The sequence below is a fragment of the Sapajus apella genome, unplaced genomic scaffold (genome assembly GCF_009761245.1).
Source record: "Sapajus apella isolate SASKATOON/1434 unplaced genomic scaffold, GSC_monkey_1.0 scaffold45, whole genome shotgun sequence".
NCBI lineage: Eukaryota > Metazoa > Chordata > Mammalia > Primates > Cebidae > Sapajus > Sapajus apella.
This window is the reverse complement of record NW_022436985.1, coordinates 19,250,410-19,271,110: the sequence shown is the minus strand read 5'-3', so window position 1 is coordinate 19,271,110 and position 20,701 is coordinate 19,250,410. Positions and strand designations below refer to the sequence as shown.

The window sequence follows — 20,701 nt, the reverse complement described above, 5'->3', positions numbered from 1 at the left end:
TTTGAAATTAGACTGCCTTGCGTTCCAATTTCAGCACTGCCCCTTTATTAGCCATGTGACATTGGATAGATCACATAACTTTTTAATTATATAAACTACAGTGTCATGATCTACAAAATGGGGGTAACATGCTAACCTCAACCTCCCAGAGTTGTTAAAAGATAAGATTCAACATGTATAAGCAATTCTCAAACTGTGTTCTACCCATAGTAGGTGCTCAGTGTTTGCTGGATTGAATTGGGAAAGTCCCACTAAGATCAAGCCTGGCACTCTCATGCAGTGTAGTGAGAATAAAAAATGGCACTACCACCTTGGAAAAGCAGTTTAGCAGTTTCCTAAAAAATAAAGCATACACCTAACATATATTCCAGGCATTTCACAGCTAGGGATTTACCAAGAAGAATGAAAGCTTATGTCCATACAAAGATTTGGATGCTAATAATCACAGCAGCTTTATATGTATAGCATGCTAAATGAAAGAAACTGGACATGGAATAGTATATACTATATAATTCTATTCATTAAAAAGTAGAGAAAATGCCAACTAATCTGTAGTGTCAGAAAGCAATTCATTGGTTGCTTTGGGATGGGGTAGGCAATGGGAAAGGGAAGGATGGAGGGATTATAAAGCCTAAGTTGGAAACTTGGGGTGATGAATAGGTTCACTGTTTTGAATGAGGTGATGGTTTCTGGGTGTGCCCAAGCTTATGAAATTGCACACTTTATGCCAGGTACAGTGGCTCACACCTGTAATTCCAGCACTTTGTGAAGTCAAGGCAGGCAGATCACCTGAGGTCAGGAGTTAGAGACCAGCCTGGCCAACATGGTGAAATCCAGTCTCTGCTAAAGATACAAATATTCGGCAGGCATGGTGACGTGTGCCTGTAATTCTAGATACTCAGGAGGCTGACACAGGAGAATCACTTGAACCCAGGAGGCAGAGGTTGTAGTAAGCTGATATTGTGCCACTGCACTCCAGCCTGGGCGACAAAGCAAGACCCTGTCTCAAAAAAGAAAGAAAAAAGAAAAAGAAATTGCACACTCTATATATGTGTAATTTATTATATGTTCATTTTACCTCAATAAAAAAATGTTTTAAAAAATCAATCTCACGAGGAAGGCAAAATATATCACCTTTCTTAATCAGTCTTAGACGTCCATAAAGGGAACAGTCAATTAGGTGACCAGTTGATGGTGAGAATTCAGATGAGATTTTCCTGTGAGCTGTGGGAATGGATTCACAGCAGGAGGAAGAGATTTAAATTTTTCAGTGTAGCCAGTCTGAAGTTATTACATTTTTAAAGAATGGTATGGATTTCTGTCCAGAACCAAAAGACAAAGAAGACAAAGCTATAAGACAGGGTGCTACATTTCTTGCCTGTCAAGAACTGATGTAGCAAGCACACAAATATAAAATGCCTCATCAAAAAAGTAATGCCCCTATATTCGGGAGGCTGTTGTATCTGGGTGACAAATTTCAGATGATAAGGAAAGATGCAAATGTAAACCATGTGGGTTGATTATTTTTTCCTTCTTAAAGATAAAGCAGTGATACAGATGTCACCATTGAATATATAAGTCAATGTAGAATCTTTGTTTTCTTTGTAGGTTAACAATGACAAATCATAAAACCCAAAAAACAGCAAATGAATTTCAGGGCCAAACTAAAGGACTAGATTAAATGGATTAATACCTCAAAACCCAGAATCAGAAAGGGAAAATTTGTGCTGGAGGACTAAAAGATGTGACTTTCATTTCAGTCTTGACTGGCACAGGGTATGACCCCTAACAACCGTAAGATAGAAGCAGGAATTCCGAGTTGTTTTGCTAAATGTTGTGAGGCGTTTAAAACAGAGACATTGCACATTTGTGGGATAGTTTACCATTATTTAAAATTTCTTTCCCTTTTTTTTGTTTTAAAAATGACTCTGGGAAAAAAATCTAACATGATTTTTTTTCTCTTATTATGTTATTAAAGGATACTGTTTTTTCAAGGTCATTTTTTATTTGGTGTGGAATAATTGCTCATGCCCCAAAGTCATGCAGTAAGTTTTGTTGCTGTCTAACTGGCTAAAACGGGATGGGAGAAGCAAGAGTCATAGACCTGAGAGCTGAAAGGAACCTTGAATATCCTATAAAATTATGGCTGCCAGGGATGGCTCACCAGTCACAGAAACAAGGCCATGTATAGCCAAGCCCTGTAACATTAGTTTAAAAGCTAAACCGTCACATAATATTTAAAATGAAGATAGGTCTTCAGAAAAGACTGTGAGGCTTGGGGGAATACAAAACTGAAGAGACAGGGGTTTAGAGAATAAAACAATGGGTCTATCTTTCACAGATTTTACCTACATAAACCCCAAGAGAAAGGAGAGTAACATTTATTAAACACCTGCTGTTGGCTTGGCACATAGGAGCCACTATAATTAAGTTAGCATGTGCTCCCACAGAATATATCCCATTGTAGAAAAAAGAATCAACAAACAACTCTAACACAAGGTCCTCAAGTGCAGGACATAAATGCTGTAAGAAAAATACAAAGGACTGTCTATCTGGTGAGAATGACACTTCCCTAACCTTAGATGCATGGCTAGCATTTTAACATCCTATATTTGTTTCTCTCTTCCCCTTTTTCTAGGTATCCAGATTAGTTCCTTTACTCAAGCTGACCTGACTTCACGAAATGTTCAGTATGTCCATTCTAGTGAGGCTGAGAAACATTCAGATGTCTTCAGCTTTGCATTGTCTGATGGAGTCAATGAGGTAAGTGAGGCACTGGACTCCATCCTTGAAAGGTATTGATTCCTCACCATCTTCTTTGAATGGAGTAGGCAGAGTGACTGATAAGAGGAAAGCTTCATTTTCCTCTGCTCTCAGTCAAGAGGTAGGGGCAGCCTTTGCAGCCCTTGGCTCGTGCCCAAGAGAACTCCTTCTGGGGCTCCTAATTATTGACTTGTTCCAGGAATGGTATGAAAGGGAAAGTAGAGAGCACCTAACTTCGGACCTGTTGGGTAGGTGCTAGGGACAGGTGTCCCACCTGTACTTTCTTGCCATTCTAGGTGACTCAGACTTTCCATATCACTCTTCACCCTGTTGATGATTTGCTGCCCATCGTACAGAACTCAGGGATGCGGGTGCAGGAGGGCGTGAGGAAGACCATCACAGAGTTTGAGCTTAAGGCGGTAGATGCTGACACAGAGGTAAGAGCACTTCCTCCCCTGGGTTTCCTGGCTAAATGAGAGGCTGACCTGGTGGCAGCTATTGCTTTGCAGCTGTGCATCCTGATGGTAGGGAGGAGCTGTGAGGTGAGTGCGAGCATCCTTGAAGAATTAAAAAACAGAAGATACCATGGCCTTCTGGGAAAGAGAAACAAATGCGTTTGAGATCAAATTGTTTTTAAACCCTTTCTCAAACCCTAAATGCATTCTTCCTCTCCCTTGATTACATGAAACAATCCTTTTAACCTGCTGATTTTATATTGATTTACAGAAAATAAGCTAGATGACATTTTACCCAATGTTATTATTTCCTATTAGCGTGAAGAGGGATTTCTATTCCTATATACCCTTTTATCCATCTCATCTCCTTCATCCAGACTTCTCTGATGGCAACTAATTATTAAAATTTGAGCCTCCTTAAAGACTAGGCTTTGTACAGTAAAACAGGGCATGTGGAGACTAAGCTCTTATTCCCACACTTCCAGTTTAAAGCATCTCACATTCTCTTGCATAAACTCATACTGCCACTCTTATTAATTAGTTCTATGTATCCGCTTCTCTGTGCCAGCACTCATTGATTGATTGATTGATTGATTCTTTTATCAAATATTAATTACCTATGAGGTTCTAGGCTTTGCTCTAGATGCTAAAGACAGAGTTGTAACAAAACAGATAAAGTTGCAGGCTTAGAAAGTTTACTACCTTTGGTTGGGGGAAAGACAGCAAAGAAGGAACAGATTATGTCAGATACAATAAGTCCTATGAAGAAAAATAAAGAGAGATGAGGGATATAGAGATTGATAGATGTGCTACTTTAGAGTGTCCAGAGAAGGCCTCTCTGAGGAGGTCATGTTTTAGCAAAGACATTGCTAAGCAAAAGAGCAAGTTATGCAGTTATTTAGGATGATTCACCCTCCAGAGAGAGTTACCGGAAATGCAAAGGCACTGTCATCAAGTGCACTTGGACTCTGGGAATAACTGCAGCAAAGGTGGCAAGATGTCAAGAGGCTGGAACCCATCGAACAGGCAGGAGAAAAGAATGAGGCCGGGCAGAACGCTGGGACTAGGTCACAGAGGGCAGTGTAGGCCCAGGTTAGGCCTTGGCATTTTGTTCTAAGTTGGTAGGAAATTCTTGGAGAGCCTTGGGTAGGATTTTATGTTTCTTTTTCCTTCTGTGTATTACCGTAGAAGCAGTAATTAAAAATAAAAAATTAGCTTCTGTTGTGGTGTATACAGCATTCTGTATATAAGCATTTTGGGGAAACATATGGGAAGGAAATGAACAGGTTAAAAAGGTCCATTTCCTATCTTCTTGGTAGAGGTTAAAAATTCAGGCTTTCCCTTATGACCTGAAGAGAAGAAATTTAAATTTCTTAGTATTACAACTGAAGGTACCAGAATATAAGCCCAGTTGTAGCAATCAGTGTGGTCGTTCTCTTTAGCCCTATTTTTGGTGTCTATAAAGATAATGCAGTCCTTATTTTATCGATGTCTTCGGGTTCTGCTACCCTTGACCAGCAATTGGGCATCACTCACTCTTCTGGTTTCTGTTATGAGCTTCCCTCCCCTCTGATATTTTGCCTCTCGGACAGGCCGAGTCTGTCACATTCACCATCGTGCAGCCTCCACGCCATGGCACCATCGAGCGAACCAGCAATGGGCAGCATTTCCACCTCACCTCCACCTTCACCGTGGAAGACATCTACCAGAACCGGGTCAGCTACAGCCATGACGGCAGTCACTCCCTCAAAGACTGGTTCACCTTCACCGTTTCTGATGGGACAAACCCCTTCTTTATCATTGAGGAGGGGGGAAAAGAGGTGAGGGGTAAGGACACTGGAGGAGGTAGCCTAGCACTGCACGCCAGAGGCAGAACATGGATTTTTACATCAAGCATACCATTGTTTGACTTCTTGTTTATTCACTAGCTAGTAGATTGGCCTTGGGCAAATTACATTTCTAAGCCTCAGCTTTTCATCTGTAAAATAGGCCTGAATTATCTGCTTCAAATAGTTGGTTTAAGGATCCAAGGAGGTAATCCATGTAAAATGCTTAACACTGTAGACCAATCGTGAGTGCTCAATATATGGTGATAGTTCTTGTTGTTAGTATTACTGTTATTTTCTTTTTTCTTTTTTGCCCATCCTTTACTCCTTAATTTTTCTTTCATTTGGGTTTTAAATAATATCACATGTCTGTAGATTGTTTTTCTCTTTTTGGACTGGGACCCCTCAGTCCAACCAGAGTTTCTTAGTCTTTGAGAAATAACAGTGGCTAAGAGTGTAGTTTTTGCATCCAAAATATATTGATATTTTAAAAAATAATTTTTTATTTTTAATTTTTGTGGGTACATAGGTATATATACTTATGGGGTACGTGAGATGTTTTGATATGGGCATGCAATGCGTAACACACATATCGTGGAAAATGGAGTATCCATCCCCTCAAGCGTTTATTCTTTATGTTGCAAACGATCTAATTATTCTCTTTTAGTTATTTTAAAATATATAATTAAATTATTTTTGACAGTAGTCACCTGTCATGCTAGCACATACTATGCCTTATTCATTCATTCTAACTGGTTTTGGTACCCATTAAAACCTGCCTGCCCCCTTACTACCCTTCCCAGCCTCTAGTAACTGTCCTTCTCCTCTCCATCTCCATGGGTTCAGTTGTTTTAATTTTTAGATCCCATATATATGTGAGAAAATATGATGTTTGATTGTGTCTGGCTTATTTCACTTAATGAATGGCCTCCAGTTCTATCCATGTTGTTGCAAATGACTGAATCTCATTTTTTATGGCTGAATAGTACTCCATTGTGTATATGTACCACATTTTCTTTATCCATTCATCTACTGATGGACACTTAAGTTGTTTCCAAATCTAGGCTATGGTGAACTCTGCTACAACAAATGTGGGAGTCCAGATAACTCTTCAATATACCAATTTCCCTTTTTTTGGGAATATATCCAGCAGTGGGATTGCTGGATTATATGGCAGCCCTATTTTTAGTTTTTTGAAGAACCTCCAAACCGTTCTCCATAGTGGTTGTACTAATTTACATTCCCACCTACAGTGTATGAGAGTTCTCTTTTCTCCACATCCTCACTAGCATTTTTTATTGCCTTTCAGAAAAAAAAAAGCCATTTTAACTGGAGTGAGATGACATCCATTGTAATTTTGATTTGCATTTCTCTGGTGATCAGTGATGTGAACACCTTTTGATATGTCTCTTTTCCATTTGTATATCTTCTTTTGACAAATGTCTATTCAAATCTTTTGCCTATTTTAAAATTAGATTAGATTTTTTCCTATAGAGTTGTTTGAGCCCCTAATATATTCTACTTATTAATCCCTTGCAGATGAGTAGATGACAGGTATTTTCACCCATTCCATGGGTTGTCCCTTCACTGTTGATTGTTTCCTTTGCTGTGCAGAAGGCTTTTAACCCAGGAAGTGTTGCTTATGGGGTAATACTCAAGAAATCTTTGCTCAGACCAATATCCTAAAGAGTTTCCTTAATCCTTTCTTGCAGTAGTTTCATGGTTTGAGGTCTCAGGTTTAATTCTTTAGTCCATTTTTATCTGATTTTTGTATGTGGTGAGAGATAGGGGTCTAGTTTCATTCTTCTGCATATGTATATCTGAAAAGATACTGATTTAATTTCCAGCTCTGTCATGTACAAACTGAATGTACTTGTAAATCATTTAAACTTTCTAAGCCTCAGTTCCCCATCTGTAAAATGGGAGTGATACATATTCTCCTGATATACATAAAGCACATAGCGCAGTGCCTGACACACACGAAACATCAGATAAACTGAAGCTGTCATCATTTTAGAACCAGCTTATGAAACCAGTAAAATCCTTTTCTCTTGAGGCCATGCAACTGTCAAGCTTTACTTCCTAAAGGAATTGCTGCCTTCTAACATCCAGATATCCAGAAGAAATGTCGATTCCCCTTCCTCTCCCATCCTGCCACTTTTACTCATTCCTTTATTTGTTAGCTAGCTCTCCTGCAGTTCGCAAACCTACCCTGGGAAAAACTGCAATTCTGGTGAAAGGTGGGCCTGGGGGCACCTCTGCATCTTTGTCTGACCCAAGAGAGGCAGTTTTAGTGAGCAGCATGTGTGAACCTTACTATACCTCCAAGATCGCAAAAGGATCCACTTCTCAGGCCTGCACCGTTCCTTTGCTACTTGGACGATGAGGGATTATTTTCCTGGAAAAAGATCCTCTGTGTCCTTTAGAGACAAACAGTCTGTGGGAAGATCATTCTCAGTTAGCTAGTGTGTTGGTGGGATGGCTCTTGGGATTTTCCTGCCATTTCGGTGTCTGAACAACATCACCACCTGGCAAGTCATCACTCTTGTTTTTTCTCTCCCAAATTGTAGTTAGCATGACTTTCAGAAGAGAAAAATGATTTCAGGATATATCAGCAAGAGGGCTACCGCTCTTATAAACAAAATGTTACAGCAGGTCTCTGGTGGGACCGTGTCATTTAAAAAATGGAAATTACTTAGAAGGTGGGTTGTGGGAGATTAAAAAGCCAGTGTCTTGTTGCCCTGTGTCCCAACTTGCTGTATCCACTCAGGAACAGTGAGGTGCTAGATCCAATTTACAATGTGTATGTTGCATGCATCCATGTTTGTATCTGTGAGAATGGAATTACGAATGAAATTTCCTTTTCACTATTCCCACAAATACGTTTATTCTTGATTTCTTCTATCCCTCACCCTCATATAGAAAGCTCGCCCTTAAAGCAGACAACAACAATGGGAAAAGGAAAAAAAAAGAAAGAAAATACCTTCTCATGAAAACCTCTTTCACATCTGGCATAATCCCACCTAGAAATTTTAACATTAACAATCGAATGATTGTTTTTATCAGTCTTTCAAGAAAATTTTAACAAGGTTTGTTGAAAGGAAAATATTGTTTATTGTTTTATCCCAAGGCAATATTTAACGCAACAAAAGAAGACATAGGTATGTGAAAATCAACTTCCATAGCAGGTGAGATTCCAGCAAGGATGCCACTTGTTTTTTTTTCTGTTTTTTGTGGGTTTTTTTGCTTTTCTTCCTACATTGTTCTCACTCTATCATTCAGCTTTCTCCCTTAGGCCTTGTGCCAAGACAATAAGGGATGGGAACGGACTCAGTTGCACATCCCTCATCTCTGAAGTATCAGCAGGTATCAGGGATTCCAGCTGTGTAGGCCTTGGACCTGACATACTTCAGGTGCTTGTGAATGATGAGTTTTCTTTTCTGCCCTCCTTTACAGATTATGACGGCAGCACCTCAGCCATTCCAAGTAGACATCCTCCCGGTAGATGATGGCACACCTAGAATTGTCACCAACCTGGGACTCCAGTGGCTGGAATACATGGATGGCAAGGTAAGGCCTGACCCTCTGTCATGTTTACCCCACACAACTTGGGCTACATCCTTATTCATGGCAATGAGTTTATGAATAGAACTCCAGTTCAGCTCACCTGTTTATCCCTTCCTAAATAAACTGATTTTCCCGAGATCGGTAAGCTAGATGAGTTTGGTTAGGATTGTTTGTTAATTTGTTCTATTCTGTAGGATTTGTTAAAATTGTATATAGTTTAAGATGCTCTTACAAATAGGTCAAACTAGATAGAATTTTATTTATTTTCATCTTGCATATAGGATGGAAGTATGTAGGCAGTCTAGGGCTCTACATGAGCACTTAGAGATGCAGATTCCCTCCACCATATTGTTCTGCCATCACTAGGTGGTTGCTATTGACTACCTGGCCAAACTTCTTCAGAAATTCATCAATATACAATTGGCCCTCAGTATCTGCAGATTCCACATCTATGGATTCTACCAACTGTGGCTTAAAAATATTTGAAGGAAAAAGAATAAGAAATAATACGCATTTATAAAATATAGTATAACAACCATTCATATAGCATTTATGCCATTTTAGGTATTATAAGTAATCTTGAAATGACTTAAAGTATACAGGAGAATGTATGTAGGTTACATGCAAATAATATGCCATTTTATATAAGGGACTTCAGCATCCTTGGATTTTGTAATCATCAGGGAAGCCTAGAACCAATCCCCATAGATACTGAGGGAAAACTGTACCAGCATATGGGAAGGAGAAAGCAGAAAGAGAGGGGCAAGTAACTCCATGTTAAGCAAGTGATACAGAAATTGAATGCATCCCTTGCACTCATATTTATTGGCAAGAAATTGTTCATATGGCCTAAATGTTGCATGGGAGGCTGGAAAATAGCATCTCTAGCTGGGCAGGCAGAGGCTCCGCTAAAACATTGTTCACTAGAAGAAGGGAAGGTGGATTTTGGAAAATATATAGTGTCTGCCATAAATGAGAAAGAAACGGAGCATTTTTGTAGGTAAGTGTGTGCAGATGAATTGTACTTTAGATATTTCTTTCTCTTTCTCCTAATTTCCAAATTGGTGACTTTAAGATCTATGCCATAATTTTCACCTGGTAATCATGTCAAGCACTAAATCCACATCCCCACCCAAACACAGTTCTTCAGTTGAAAGCTGGGTTCTTGCATTGGTGAGTGGTATTCTTTCTAGGATATGGCTTGTTTTCCATCTCCATGGAGCTGATTAGTTCATTGTATGTGTAGCTGTTGCACTATAGCTTCTCACTAAACTGGTTGATTTAAAAAACAAATAAACAAGTAAACAAAAACAACCATGAATTAAAGTTAGTGCAAATTCCTCCTATGCCCTATTTGATCTTTGTTTCCCAACATATTCAGAGCAATTCCATTCTCCTCTCAATGCTCTCCAATTGGGTTTCTACCCCCTATTCCTACTCTATTGCAGTAACTATTATTAAAGTAACCAATGACCTCTATTTTCCCAAATCCAGAGGCCAATTATGCCTTTACATTACTAGACCTGAAAAATATTCAATACTGTTGACCACCACCTTTCTTCACTCAAACCTTGGCTCTCACGAACAACTTCAATGACTGAATGAGTGAATTAATTAAAGTTCAGCCAGTATTCTTGGCCAATATCAGGGTACAGTCTGTTTATCTTATTCTATTTGAAGAATCCATAATTGACACCTAGAAAGTGGCCACCTTATCTGCACTGAATTGTCCTTTCAAAGTTCCAACTTTGTTTCAAGGCCCAACTGAAATTCCACTGCCTCCAATCTGTCCTCCTTCAAGTCCAGATGAAATTAATCTCTCTTTCTCAAAAAGTGTACAGCCCTCTTTTTATGACTTCTATTATAGCTCTTGCCACATTGACCTTGTGCATGAGCCTTTCTTTCCCAATAAAGTGTGAATACCTTGAGGGCAGAAGCTGGGATAGTTTTCATCCTCATAGCCTCTCCAATCCTGACAGAGTTTTCCATGCAGTAAATACACTCAGTAAATCATTGTTGAGCTGAATTAAATCTGAGTCAGAGGGTCTTGTTCCTGCTTTATTCCTACCTCGGAAATTAAATTTAATGGTTTTCTATTCTAGGCAACCAACCTGATCACCAAGAAGGAACTGCTGACCGTGGACCCAGACACCGAGGGCGCACAGCTTGTTTATGAGATAACAACAGGCCCCAAACATGGCTTTGTGGAGAACAAGCTGCAGCCTGGCAGAGCTGCTGCCACCTTCACCCAGGGTGAGGAGTCTCCCGGGACTTAGAAATGGGAGAAATCTGTGCTAATGTCACTCTCCCTATCTCCCAGACTCTTCTCACGGCCACTTCCAGCTACTTATGCCCAAGTAACCTCTTTGCAAACAGAGATCTTCTAGTGTCCAACCACTCAACTTGTGAATTTTATTTCTCCTGATTTTTTTCCCTGTGATGATAAACTATGGCAGAAAAAAATTCATCTTCACTGTGCTTCCTCAAGTCCTAAATTGCGCTAAGTATTGGCCAGGTTTTCTGGAAAAGGATGCATGATACTGCTTGGTTTTCTTTAAAAGCAATAACAACAACAAAGCAAAAAATAACAAGTAGATATTATGAATTATCTGTGATCCTCTGTGGTTTATTTTTTGTTCTCTAAGGATCATAGGCTTTAAGTCCTCAGCCACAAAATTAAAATCAACATGTACAAGTTGCTCAACAGAAATGTTTTCCCTGTTTTGAATCACCTCAAGCAGACATTGTTATATTTTTGTTTTGTATAAGTGTGTCAGGCTTCTCTGGAATTTTTTCAGGATGTACTTGACTAGGAGCAGTCATTGCAAAACTGCATCTCCAAATTCATGCTCCGTGAATTTTTTTTTGTTATTACTCCCTGTCCTCAATTGTATGTTCTGTCCTCACACCTTTTTTAGCTGTGCTTTGTGTATGGGATGTTTAAACCCAACCCCAGCTATTCTTGTTAGCACATAGCTTCCAAAGAACCTTTATTAGAATGCATTAGTTCTAAGAGTGAGGATTGGGTCTGAGGCTTTTCTCTGCCAACTCTAGGATTTGCCATCGATATTCACAGACATTTATTGAAGTGCTTTTTGTCAGGACCCTGGGATTCTCATTTTATAACAGCATAAGAGATATTTATAATATCCCTGTACATAAAGACAGATCTTTTGTTTCACAGAGCTTCAGGATTTTATTTTAAAATCTGACAGAAACATTTATTTTAAAGACTACTATACTTTCGGTGCTTGGGGAAATAAGTTTTGTCTGTAACCCATTCGAAGAATAAACTAGGTATGTTGGTGTGGTAATCTATGAAGTTGTTATTACATGCCTGTTAATTCACAGTAAGTATTTTTTTCTCACAGAGGATGTGAACTTGGGGTTGATTCGTTATGTGTTGCACAAGGAGAAGATCCCTGAGATGATGGATAGTTTTCAGTTTCTGGTGAGAGACAGTAAACCCAATGTGGTCAGCGACAATGTCTTCCATATCCAGTGGTCCCTCATCAGCTTTAAATATACCAGGTACAAATGTTACTGTGCTTTCCTTTTTGAGAAATGAATCAGGCAAGCAGAGGGAGTCAGGATGAAGCATGCTGGGGGCAGCTCCAGTCACCTGTTGATGGTGGTGATGAAGATGATGGCAGTGATAAAAATAATAATTGCACCAAATGTTTATTGAGTACTGTATATATTAGGTACTGCACTGGGACTTAACATGCATCATCTTGTTTAACACTTGCAGTTCTGAGATTAATTTTATTCCTGTCCCCACAGCGGCAAAGTAAGAGAGACAGAAACTTGTTCACATAACTTGTCCACAGTCACATAGCTAATAAGCAGTAAAACCAAGACGTAAGCCCAGTGATCTTACCCATGTGCTCTACTGCCTCACAGACATATGTTTTTGCTTCTGTCTTCAAGTTTTAGAAGAGAGTCTGGTATAACTGATAGGAAAAATAAAAATAGGCGATCAAGTTTGGAAAATAGTTATTGGCCCACACTCTCAGTATCTTCACCTTCCATCTGTATTCTCCTTGTTCGCAAGCCTGTTTTCTCCCCTGGCTTATTGGCTTATTTGGGTTTTGTAGGAATGTGTATCTTTAGGGCTAACTGCATGGCTTAATGCAGACAGCTCTTTAAGATGTCTTTCTAATCTGTTGGGGAGTTAGAAAGGCAAACAGAGATACTGATTGGTAAAGGTAGTGTGCAAACATGGTGCTGATTTTATAGGATTATAATTTGTGTGGGGGGAAATATTCTTTAAGTCTACATTTCAGAGACTCACTGTCCAAGAAATCAACCTCATAAAAATTCTGATAAAAATTGGAACTTGCGGGGGTGGGGAGGGAGGGTGGTAAAAAAGAAAGACTTAAAAACTTGATTTTGTGTGCCCCAGATTCAGGCTGTTCTACTCTTGCACACATTTGGAGAATTAGAGGAAAATTAGTATCAACTTTTACGTACATAATGTTTTGCTATTATTTACCTCTTGATTGTATTGCCTTCAAAATTTAATACATTCAGTAAAATTCATCCCTTTTTCTGAACAATCCTCTAACATTTAGTGGACTAAGTTGTATAGAGGGTCCCAAAGCTGGCAATGAAGACTGGGGTCTCAGAGGCACTTTCCCTTCTGTCCTCATAGCAACAAGACATCCACCCAGGTCCAGGGGCCATCCTCAGAGGTGAAAAACAAAGCCCAGCTCATGCCCAACTTTCTGTGGCCTTTCCAAACCTAGATACTTATTATAAATCAATAGCACATGAATAGTTGGCCTTCTGCTTTACAAAAGCAGTAGAGATTCTGAGCAGCAAGCTAAATTAATCCTGTCCTTCCTCCATTGTCTTAAAGTTCCATGTTTCCAAACACCTGTTATCTAGGCTGAACTCATATTTTCTTACTTCTGCTTCTGCCCTGACTCCATTACACAGTTCCTGGAGATCTGGTCCAGCCAGTTCCCACCTAAGTTATTGATTGCCTTCCGAGCAGCTTTCTTCCCTAAGAACCCTAAGAGCCCACTGACCTATTGTGATTATTCAACCACAGTAGGAAGAGATTGCCCTTTCCCCGTGCCCGGAAATCTGAAGTTCATAGCTCCTGTGTGCTCTCCATCTCCCAGATTGACTCTCAACTTGCTTTCAAAGCAGGGCAGAAGACATTCTGCATCCACAGCTTCCCTGTTTATATTTGGTGCTCTGATTGTTCAGCTGAATACATTCCCTCAATTTACAGCCTGGATTCTTAAAGGAAAGAAACTTCCTCTTCTCTGGTTACCTAATGCCAAGAATGAAATGGAAGAGATGAGCATTAAACAAGTTGTTTCTTCATAATCATGGGGCATATTTTAAGACATGCCTTTTTGTGTGCTTCCAGCTACAATGTCAGTGAGAAGGCAGGGTCCGTCAGTGTCACGGTGCAGAGGACTGGGAACCTGAACCAATATGCCATCGTCCTATGTCGCACTGAGCAAGGCACCGCTAGCTCCAGCTCCAGGGTCAGCTCCCAACCTGGGCAACAGGACTATGTAGAGTATGCTGGCCAGGTAGGTGGGGCCATGGGGTTTGAGGGAGGCTCCAGCAAGGGCTGTGACATGGTTACAAGCGATTGTGGCACTTTCCCACTTCTTCTTAGCCAAATTTCCTTTTCATTAGTGTCCTTCCTCAAGCATTAAATAGTTTTCCTGTGTTCTCCTCCCATTGTACTTTGTTCTTCAGAATCTCTCTACCTTCCATGGAAGTTGTTGGTGTGTGTGTGTGTGTGTGTGTGTGTGTGTGTGTTTTGTTTTGTTTTGTGTTTTGAGACGAACTCTTGTTCTGTCATCAGGCTGGAGTACAATGGCACGATCTTGGTTCACTGCAACCTCCGACTCTCTGGTTCAAGTAATTCTCCTGCCTCAGCCTCCCTTGTAGCTGGGATTACAGGCATGCGTCACCATGCCTAGATAATTTTTGTATTTTTAGTAGAGACAGGGTATCATCATGTTGGCCAGGATGGTCTCGATTTCCTGACCTCGTGATCTGCCTGCTTCAGTCTCCCAAAGTGCTGAGATTACAGGCGTGAGCCACCGTGCCCAGCCTACCCTTCATTGAAGTTTTAAAAGCCAAAGCTGAAGTTATTGTCTAGCTTCTCAGCCTTTACATTTTGCTTCATGACAAAAAGAAGTCTCCACGCATCGTGTTCTACACTTAGCTTTGATATCCCAACCCTTCCTTTCCCCTCTTCTCTACCTAAAGGAAGAGAAGAGAGTGTGTAGGAGACGGGTTGGGAAGCCCTTGCAATAGGCTGGCTAAGATGATGGAAGCTTAGACTTTGATTATGAAGTGAAGTTAGAGAAGTGGACGGATTCAACAGATGAGTGAGAATTGATAGGATTTGGCAGTAGATTGGTTAGACAATGGGGCCAAAGGGAGAGATGGATGGTGATGCCTCTTTCTAGGAGGGAACATGTAAGAGGAGTCAGTTTGGCAAGATTTGGTCCTCATGACTTTGCTTTGGTCGTGTTGAGTATAAATTGCCTTAGAAACAGCAGGTTGACCACTGTACTGATGAGTAGGGAGTGCAGAGAGAAGTCTGGGGTCCAGAAAGAAATTTGCAAATCACCTACATATCCGTGGTAATTAGCGCCAGAGTGGCAATGAGAAAGATAAAGAAGAGACTGAAAGCAGAAGAGAAAGGAGGACTTAAGTAGTCAACTTAGTCAACAAATACAGGGCTCCATGTATTTGTCATCTTTTATGAAGGGCACAATGCCTGGTACTTAATGTTTTTTAAAAGTAATTTCATTATTATTATGGCAACATAGATCTCTGTAAAGAGAAGTGGGCTCTGTTGTTTCTTTTTCTTTCTTTTCTTTTTTTTTTTTTTTTTTGAGATGGAGTTTCACTCTTGTTGCCCAGGCTGGAGTGCAATGACGTGATCTCGGCTTACTGAAACCTCCGCCTCCTGGGTTCAAGTGATTCTTCTGCCTCAGCCTTCCTAGTAGCTGGGATTACAGGCATGTGCCACCACACTCAGCTAATTTTTTGTATTTTTAGTAGAGACAAGGTTTCACTATGTTGGCCAGGCTAGTCTTGAACTCCTGACCTCAGGCAATCCACCACCTCAGCCTCCCAAAGTGCTGGGATTACAGGTGTAAGCCACCATGCCCAGCCAGCTCTGTCCTTTAGTTGAGGCATTTCAGCTAGACTAAGCTCATGCCTCTTATGTCAAATGTAAGTTGAGGAATTAGGAAAGAACAGATAAGCTAATATCTTTTAGCTAAATGATAAGACAGAGGATATTGTGTTTTTCAAGGAAAGACAAAAAGCTGTCAGTGTATTCTCGATCTTACATAAAGATCTGTTGAGTGTTTCATTTCATTGGGAGTGTTTTAAAATATGGAGCTTAATAAAACTTAATTTGAATAGTTGATTAGGTAAATACTAATAATTTTCTGTTTGATTAAAATTTTTGCAGATTTGTGTGTCCCTAAACATTTATGACTGTTGTTTGCACATGTTTCAATTGTCTCTGTTCACACAAAGCATAGCCCAGTTTCATTTCCTGAACTTTCAGTTTTGGGCAAGTCCATAGTTGTGGCTTCATTTGAAGGTTTTTAATTTCATCCCTTCTTCTTTTTTTAAACAAAGTAAAACCAGAATAAATCTCTTTAAGTTCACAATTGTGTACATATAAAATAATTTCTCTGTTTTGTACTGGGCTAAATTCATTCACATTTTTATGGCAAAGGGTGTAGTTGAAATATCAAGTTAAAATTAGTCTACCTTGTTTATAATGTAATTTTCTATGAATTTAAATTCCATTATTCAGTATACTGGAATTCTATGTCAATTTTAACTGTATAAGTAATATGGTGACAGTAATGATAATGTTTTATGTTTGTTTGGTGCTTTAAAATACACTCAGCACTTTCATATACAAGACCTCTTTTAGCCCTCCCAAGAAGTGTGTGAGGTAGGAAAATTGCTATTTTTATTTCGTTGATGAGGAATTTGATGTTCGTGAAGTTTCATAACCTAATACAGCTAGGAAGTAACAGAACCAGACTTGAGATCAGAAGTTCATATTCCAAGGCCAGAGATCTTCCAGAAAGGGAACTGAGTCATCAAAGGATGACTGTTGCTGCCCCACATGAGTTAATAAGACAGGCTCTGAAGGGTTACTACATGTTTTTGTCTGGTCACCAATGGTAAAAGAGATTTGGCCCTTCCATGTCCTATACAATGAAGCATCCCTCCTTTACAGGTTAAGAATGGAAGGAGGTGGCTGGATGTTCCCAGTGATACAGCAGGGCACTGGGGCTGGAAGAACCAGCTGTCTCAGTCAGTGCTCTGCCCACTGGACTTGGATGCTCTTTTTCTATGATGCCCTGGGGGGCAGAGCAGGGAAAGCTGAGGCACAACTTAACTTCTTGTTGGTTCCTTTGTGACAGGTGCAGTTTGATGAGCGAGAGGACACCAAGTCCTGCACCATTGTCATCAACGATGATGACGTGTTTGAAAATGTTGAGAGTTTCACTGTGGAGCTCAGCATGCCAGCTTATGCCCTGTTAGGGGAATTCACCCAGGCAAGGGTCATTATCAATGACACTGAGGATGAACCCACATTAGAGTTTGACAAGAAGATCTACTGGGTCAACGAGAGTGCTGGTTTTCTGTTTGCGCCTATTGAAAGAAAAGGTCTGTTGGTGCCATAGGTGACAAAGAGCCATAATAACTGCTAACATTTATTGAGTGCCTATTATGTGCTAAGGGCTCATCTCATGTGTTATATTAACTTATATGTGTACTTTCCACATATTAACTCATTTAGTCCCCAAACAACCCTAATGATGACACTATCCATAGTGAGTAATTTTCCATCAGAAAGCCTCTTTTCTTAGTTCAAGTTGTTAGAGCTCCCATTTATTCTTAAATTGGACTAGAAGACTGGTTATATTTAGCCTTTCAAATTATTCATGAATCCGTATTCTTAATCAATCATCCGATCCATAAAATATTTAGTAACCTTGGTTAAGGAGGGAAGTACAGTTTGTAAGGACTGGCTTTCCGCCTTATTCTTGGAAGATAGAAATATGCTGAAAATTTCCCTATGTGAGGGTCACATGAAGAGCTCAGATGAGAAATAAACTGTGTGTAAAAAAATAAAGGGCATTTCTTTTTTTGTTTTGTTTTGTTTTTAATTGATACATAATAATTGTGGATAAAAGGGCAATTCTTGAGGAGCTGAAAATCAAAATGAAGATCATATGGAATTATGATTGTGTAAGATTGAGCCTTTAAAACACATGGAAACTGAACTCTCATTCAAAGGCACAACAAGACTGTAAATGATGATGTTGAGTTTCTTTATTGAATCTGCTGACTGGGTATTAGTGTAACAAATACTGTAGATGGCAAAAACCCTTGGTAATGCCACTTGGAAAACAAGCAAGCCTCATTGATTGCTCTGGGACACCAAGCCAGGCCCAGAACAGGCTGTCACCAAGGGAAGTGCCAGCCCTAATAAGTAAAGTCATTTGTATAGAGTGGCAGGTTTTATTTTGTTTTGTCTTTCTTTTTTTTTTTAAATAAGCCTGCTTCTCTTGGGAATTAAAGTATAGAAGTTTATTCAGAAAGGCAGTGAACTGTGCTCATAGCACTACCTTCAGGACACAATTACTTTGCTACTTAAAGTACCAAATATGTGTCTTATCTTTCCACCGCTGTGTTCTTAGATGGTGGGCAATGAGTCTTGTGAATTAACGGAGCACAAAATTCACAGAACAGGAAATCCATTTAAGTTGTTTGGTGAAGTATCTGGGGTATATTAAATCCTCAAGTGGTTTATACCACAGGCTCAAAAGAAACTGCAGTTCAGGAATGTTTAATATCAGAGTTCGAAAAGAAATAGTGATGGACTGTGTCAGAGGGACCAAGCTTATTAACTTACCAGAGATTTTAAAATGTGAGAAGCACTCATTCAAATGCTTTGGTTTTTTTTGCCATTTGTATTTCAGGAGATGCAAGCAGCATTGTATCTGTAATTTGCTACACGGTCCCTAAGTCAGCTATGGGAAGTAGCCTCTATGCTCTAGAATCAGGCTCTGATTTTAAATCTAGAGGGATGTCTGCTGCGAGTCGTGTGATATTTGGGCCTGGTGTGACCATGTCCACCTGTGATGTCATGCTTATTGATGACAGCGAGTATGAAGAGGAAGAAGAGTTTGAGATTGCCTTGGCAGATGCCTCTGACAATGCTCGTATTGGAAGGGTGGCAACAGCCAAGGTGCTCATTGGTGGTCCCAACGATGCCTCCACTGTGTCCCTGGGCAACACGGCTTTCACTGTCAGTGAAGACGCAGGTAATGGAGGGTGTCTCTGAGGTTCTTTCACCTGTCTCCTGATTCCTTTCTTGAACAGTTTTCTCCTTAGGTTTCAGAATATCCTCCTGACATTGAGAATGCCATTCCTCAGTGATACCATTGTTGATATCACTGAGGAATGATTATATAATGTTTGGCCAAGACCAAGCATGGAAGTTAGTATAGAGAGTTCTATTCACTTTTCTTACTCTCGTTCTTTTTTTAATAAATTTTTATGGGTATATAGTAAGTGTATATATTTATGGATTACATAATATATTTTGATACAGGCATGTAATACATAATAATCACATCAGGATAAATGGGGTATTCATCACCTCAAGCATTTATCCTTTGTGTTACATACAATCCAATTATACTTTTTTAGTTACTTAAAAATGTACAACTAAATTATTTTTACTATAGTCACCCTGCTGTGCTAGGAAATACTAGATCTTCTTTCTAGCTATTTTCTGTACCCGTTGACATGCCTCCCCTCCACTTCCCACCCCTACGACCCTTCCCATCCTCTGGTAGCCATCCTTCTACAACATGGATGGAACTGGGAGGTCGTTATGCTAACTAAGTGAAATAAGCCAGGCACAGAAAGACAAACTTCACATGTTCTCACTTATTTGTGGGAGCTAAAGGTTAAAATCATTGAGGTCATGTAAATAGAGTATAGAAGCCTTGCTCTAGTTGTTGATGGCAGGCAGGGCTGTGGCTTTGAGCTTCATGGGCTGACCACTGTGGTCCAGAGGGAGGGCCTGGTGCTGAGCATCTGGGCTTGTGAAAGAGGGGAATGTGATCTGTTGAGGATGGAAGTAAAGTATTTAGTGTACTGCTAGCTCCTGGAACACTCTCCAAAATACTTAATACATTAAGTATTTAATACTTAATGTCTTAATGTCTTAATACAGTCTTAATGTCTTAATACAGTGAAACTTTCTCATTCATGTAACAGCCCAAAGTGATCAGTGGGCAGGTCACTTTCACATGGTATTTCAGAGACCCAGGCCCCTTTCCTACTTGTGGTTCTACAAAGGTCTTGAAGTCTTCTGGATGCTGCAGGCAGATGTACTGTTGGCAGAAGGGCAACAGCTGTGCTCAGTATCTCCTGATCTGAGCCAGATCAAGGCCTTTCACCTCTATGAAGGGATCTGGAGGAGTATTGGGAACAGATCTTTTTTAGCACTTACCAAATGCTGGGCATCATACCATGTAGGTTCCATGCATTCCCACTTAATCTTCTATGGATGAGAGAACATTATATAGAGGAGCAAATGGAGGCCTGGAGAGGTTAAGTCAGTCACCAATGATTAAGCAACTAATATAATGGCAAGGCTAGATTCAAACCCAGACCCCTCTGCTGTATCATGTTTCTTTCCCCATACATCAAATGCCCAGCCATAACTACACGTCACCTCACAGCAGTTTGGCTAGAAAATCTGATTGAAAACTGTAGGGTTTTCGTGAAGCTTTTCTCTGCCCTTGACTGTGAAAATAGCTAAATATCTTTAGGACACTACAAAGTATGATGTCACAGTGGACAGGAAGATGAGCTTCATTCCTAATATGAGTAATAAGCATGTGCAGTTTAAGTCCTGACGTGTGTGTTCAGGTAAAAGAGACAAATCAATCCAGTTAGAAACATTTAATTAGAAACATTCAGCTTCAGGCTCCATAGTGTCCCCTAGCTGGGTCTTCCTTAATTGCCTATTTTCTGACTCATCCCTGA

General features: G+C 39.9%; 1 protein-coding gene across 3 annotated transcripts in view; it reads left to right on the top strand.

The window, feature by feature from the left end:
- FRAS1 (Fraser extracellular matrix complex subunit 1) overlaps positions 1 to 20,701 on the top strand; it is a 464,791-nt gene that overhangs the window by 385,007 nt on the left and 59,083 nt on the right. For all 3 annotated transcript variants that reach the window (XM_032239833.1, XM_032239834.1, XM_032239832.1), the window contains 9 exons: positions 2,639 to 2,763; positions 3,060 to 3,200; positions 4,811 to 5,038; positions 8,501 to 8,614; positions 10,714 to 10,864; positions 11,983 to 12,142; positions 13,995 to 14,163; positions 17,053 to 17,299; positions 18,619 to 18,963. In XM_032239833.1, the coding sequence (XP_032095724.1) occupies positions 2,639 to 2,763; positions 3,060 to 3,200; positions 4,811 to 5,038; positions 8,501 to 8,614; positions 10,714 to 10,864; positions 11,983 to 12,142; positions 13,995 to 14,163; positions 17,053 to 17,299; positions 18,619 to 18,963 (1,680 nt within the window). The remainder of the gene's footprint in view (positions 1 to 2,638; positions 2,764 to 3,059; positions 3,201 to 4,810; positions 5,039 to 8,500; positions 8,615 to 10,713; positions 10,865 to 11,982; positions 12,143 to 13,994; positions 14,164 to 17,052; positions 17,300 to 18,618; positions 18,964 to 20,701) is intronic.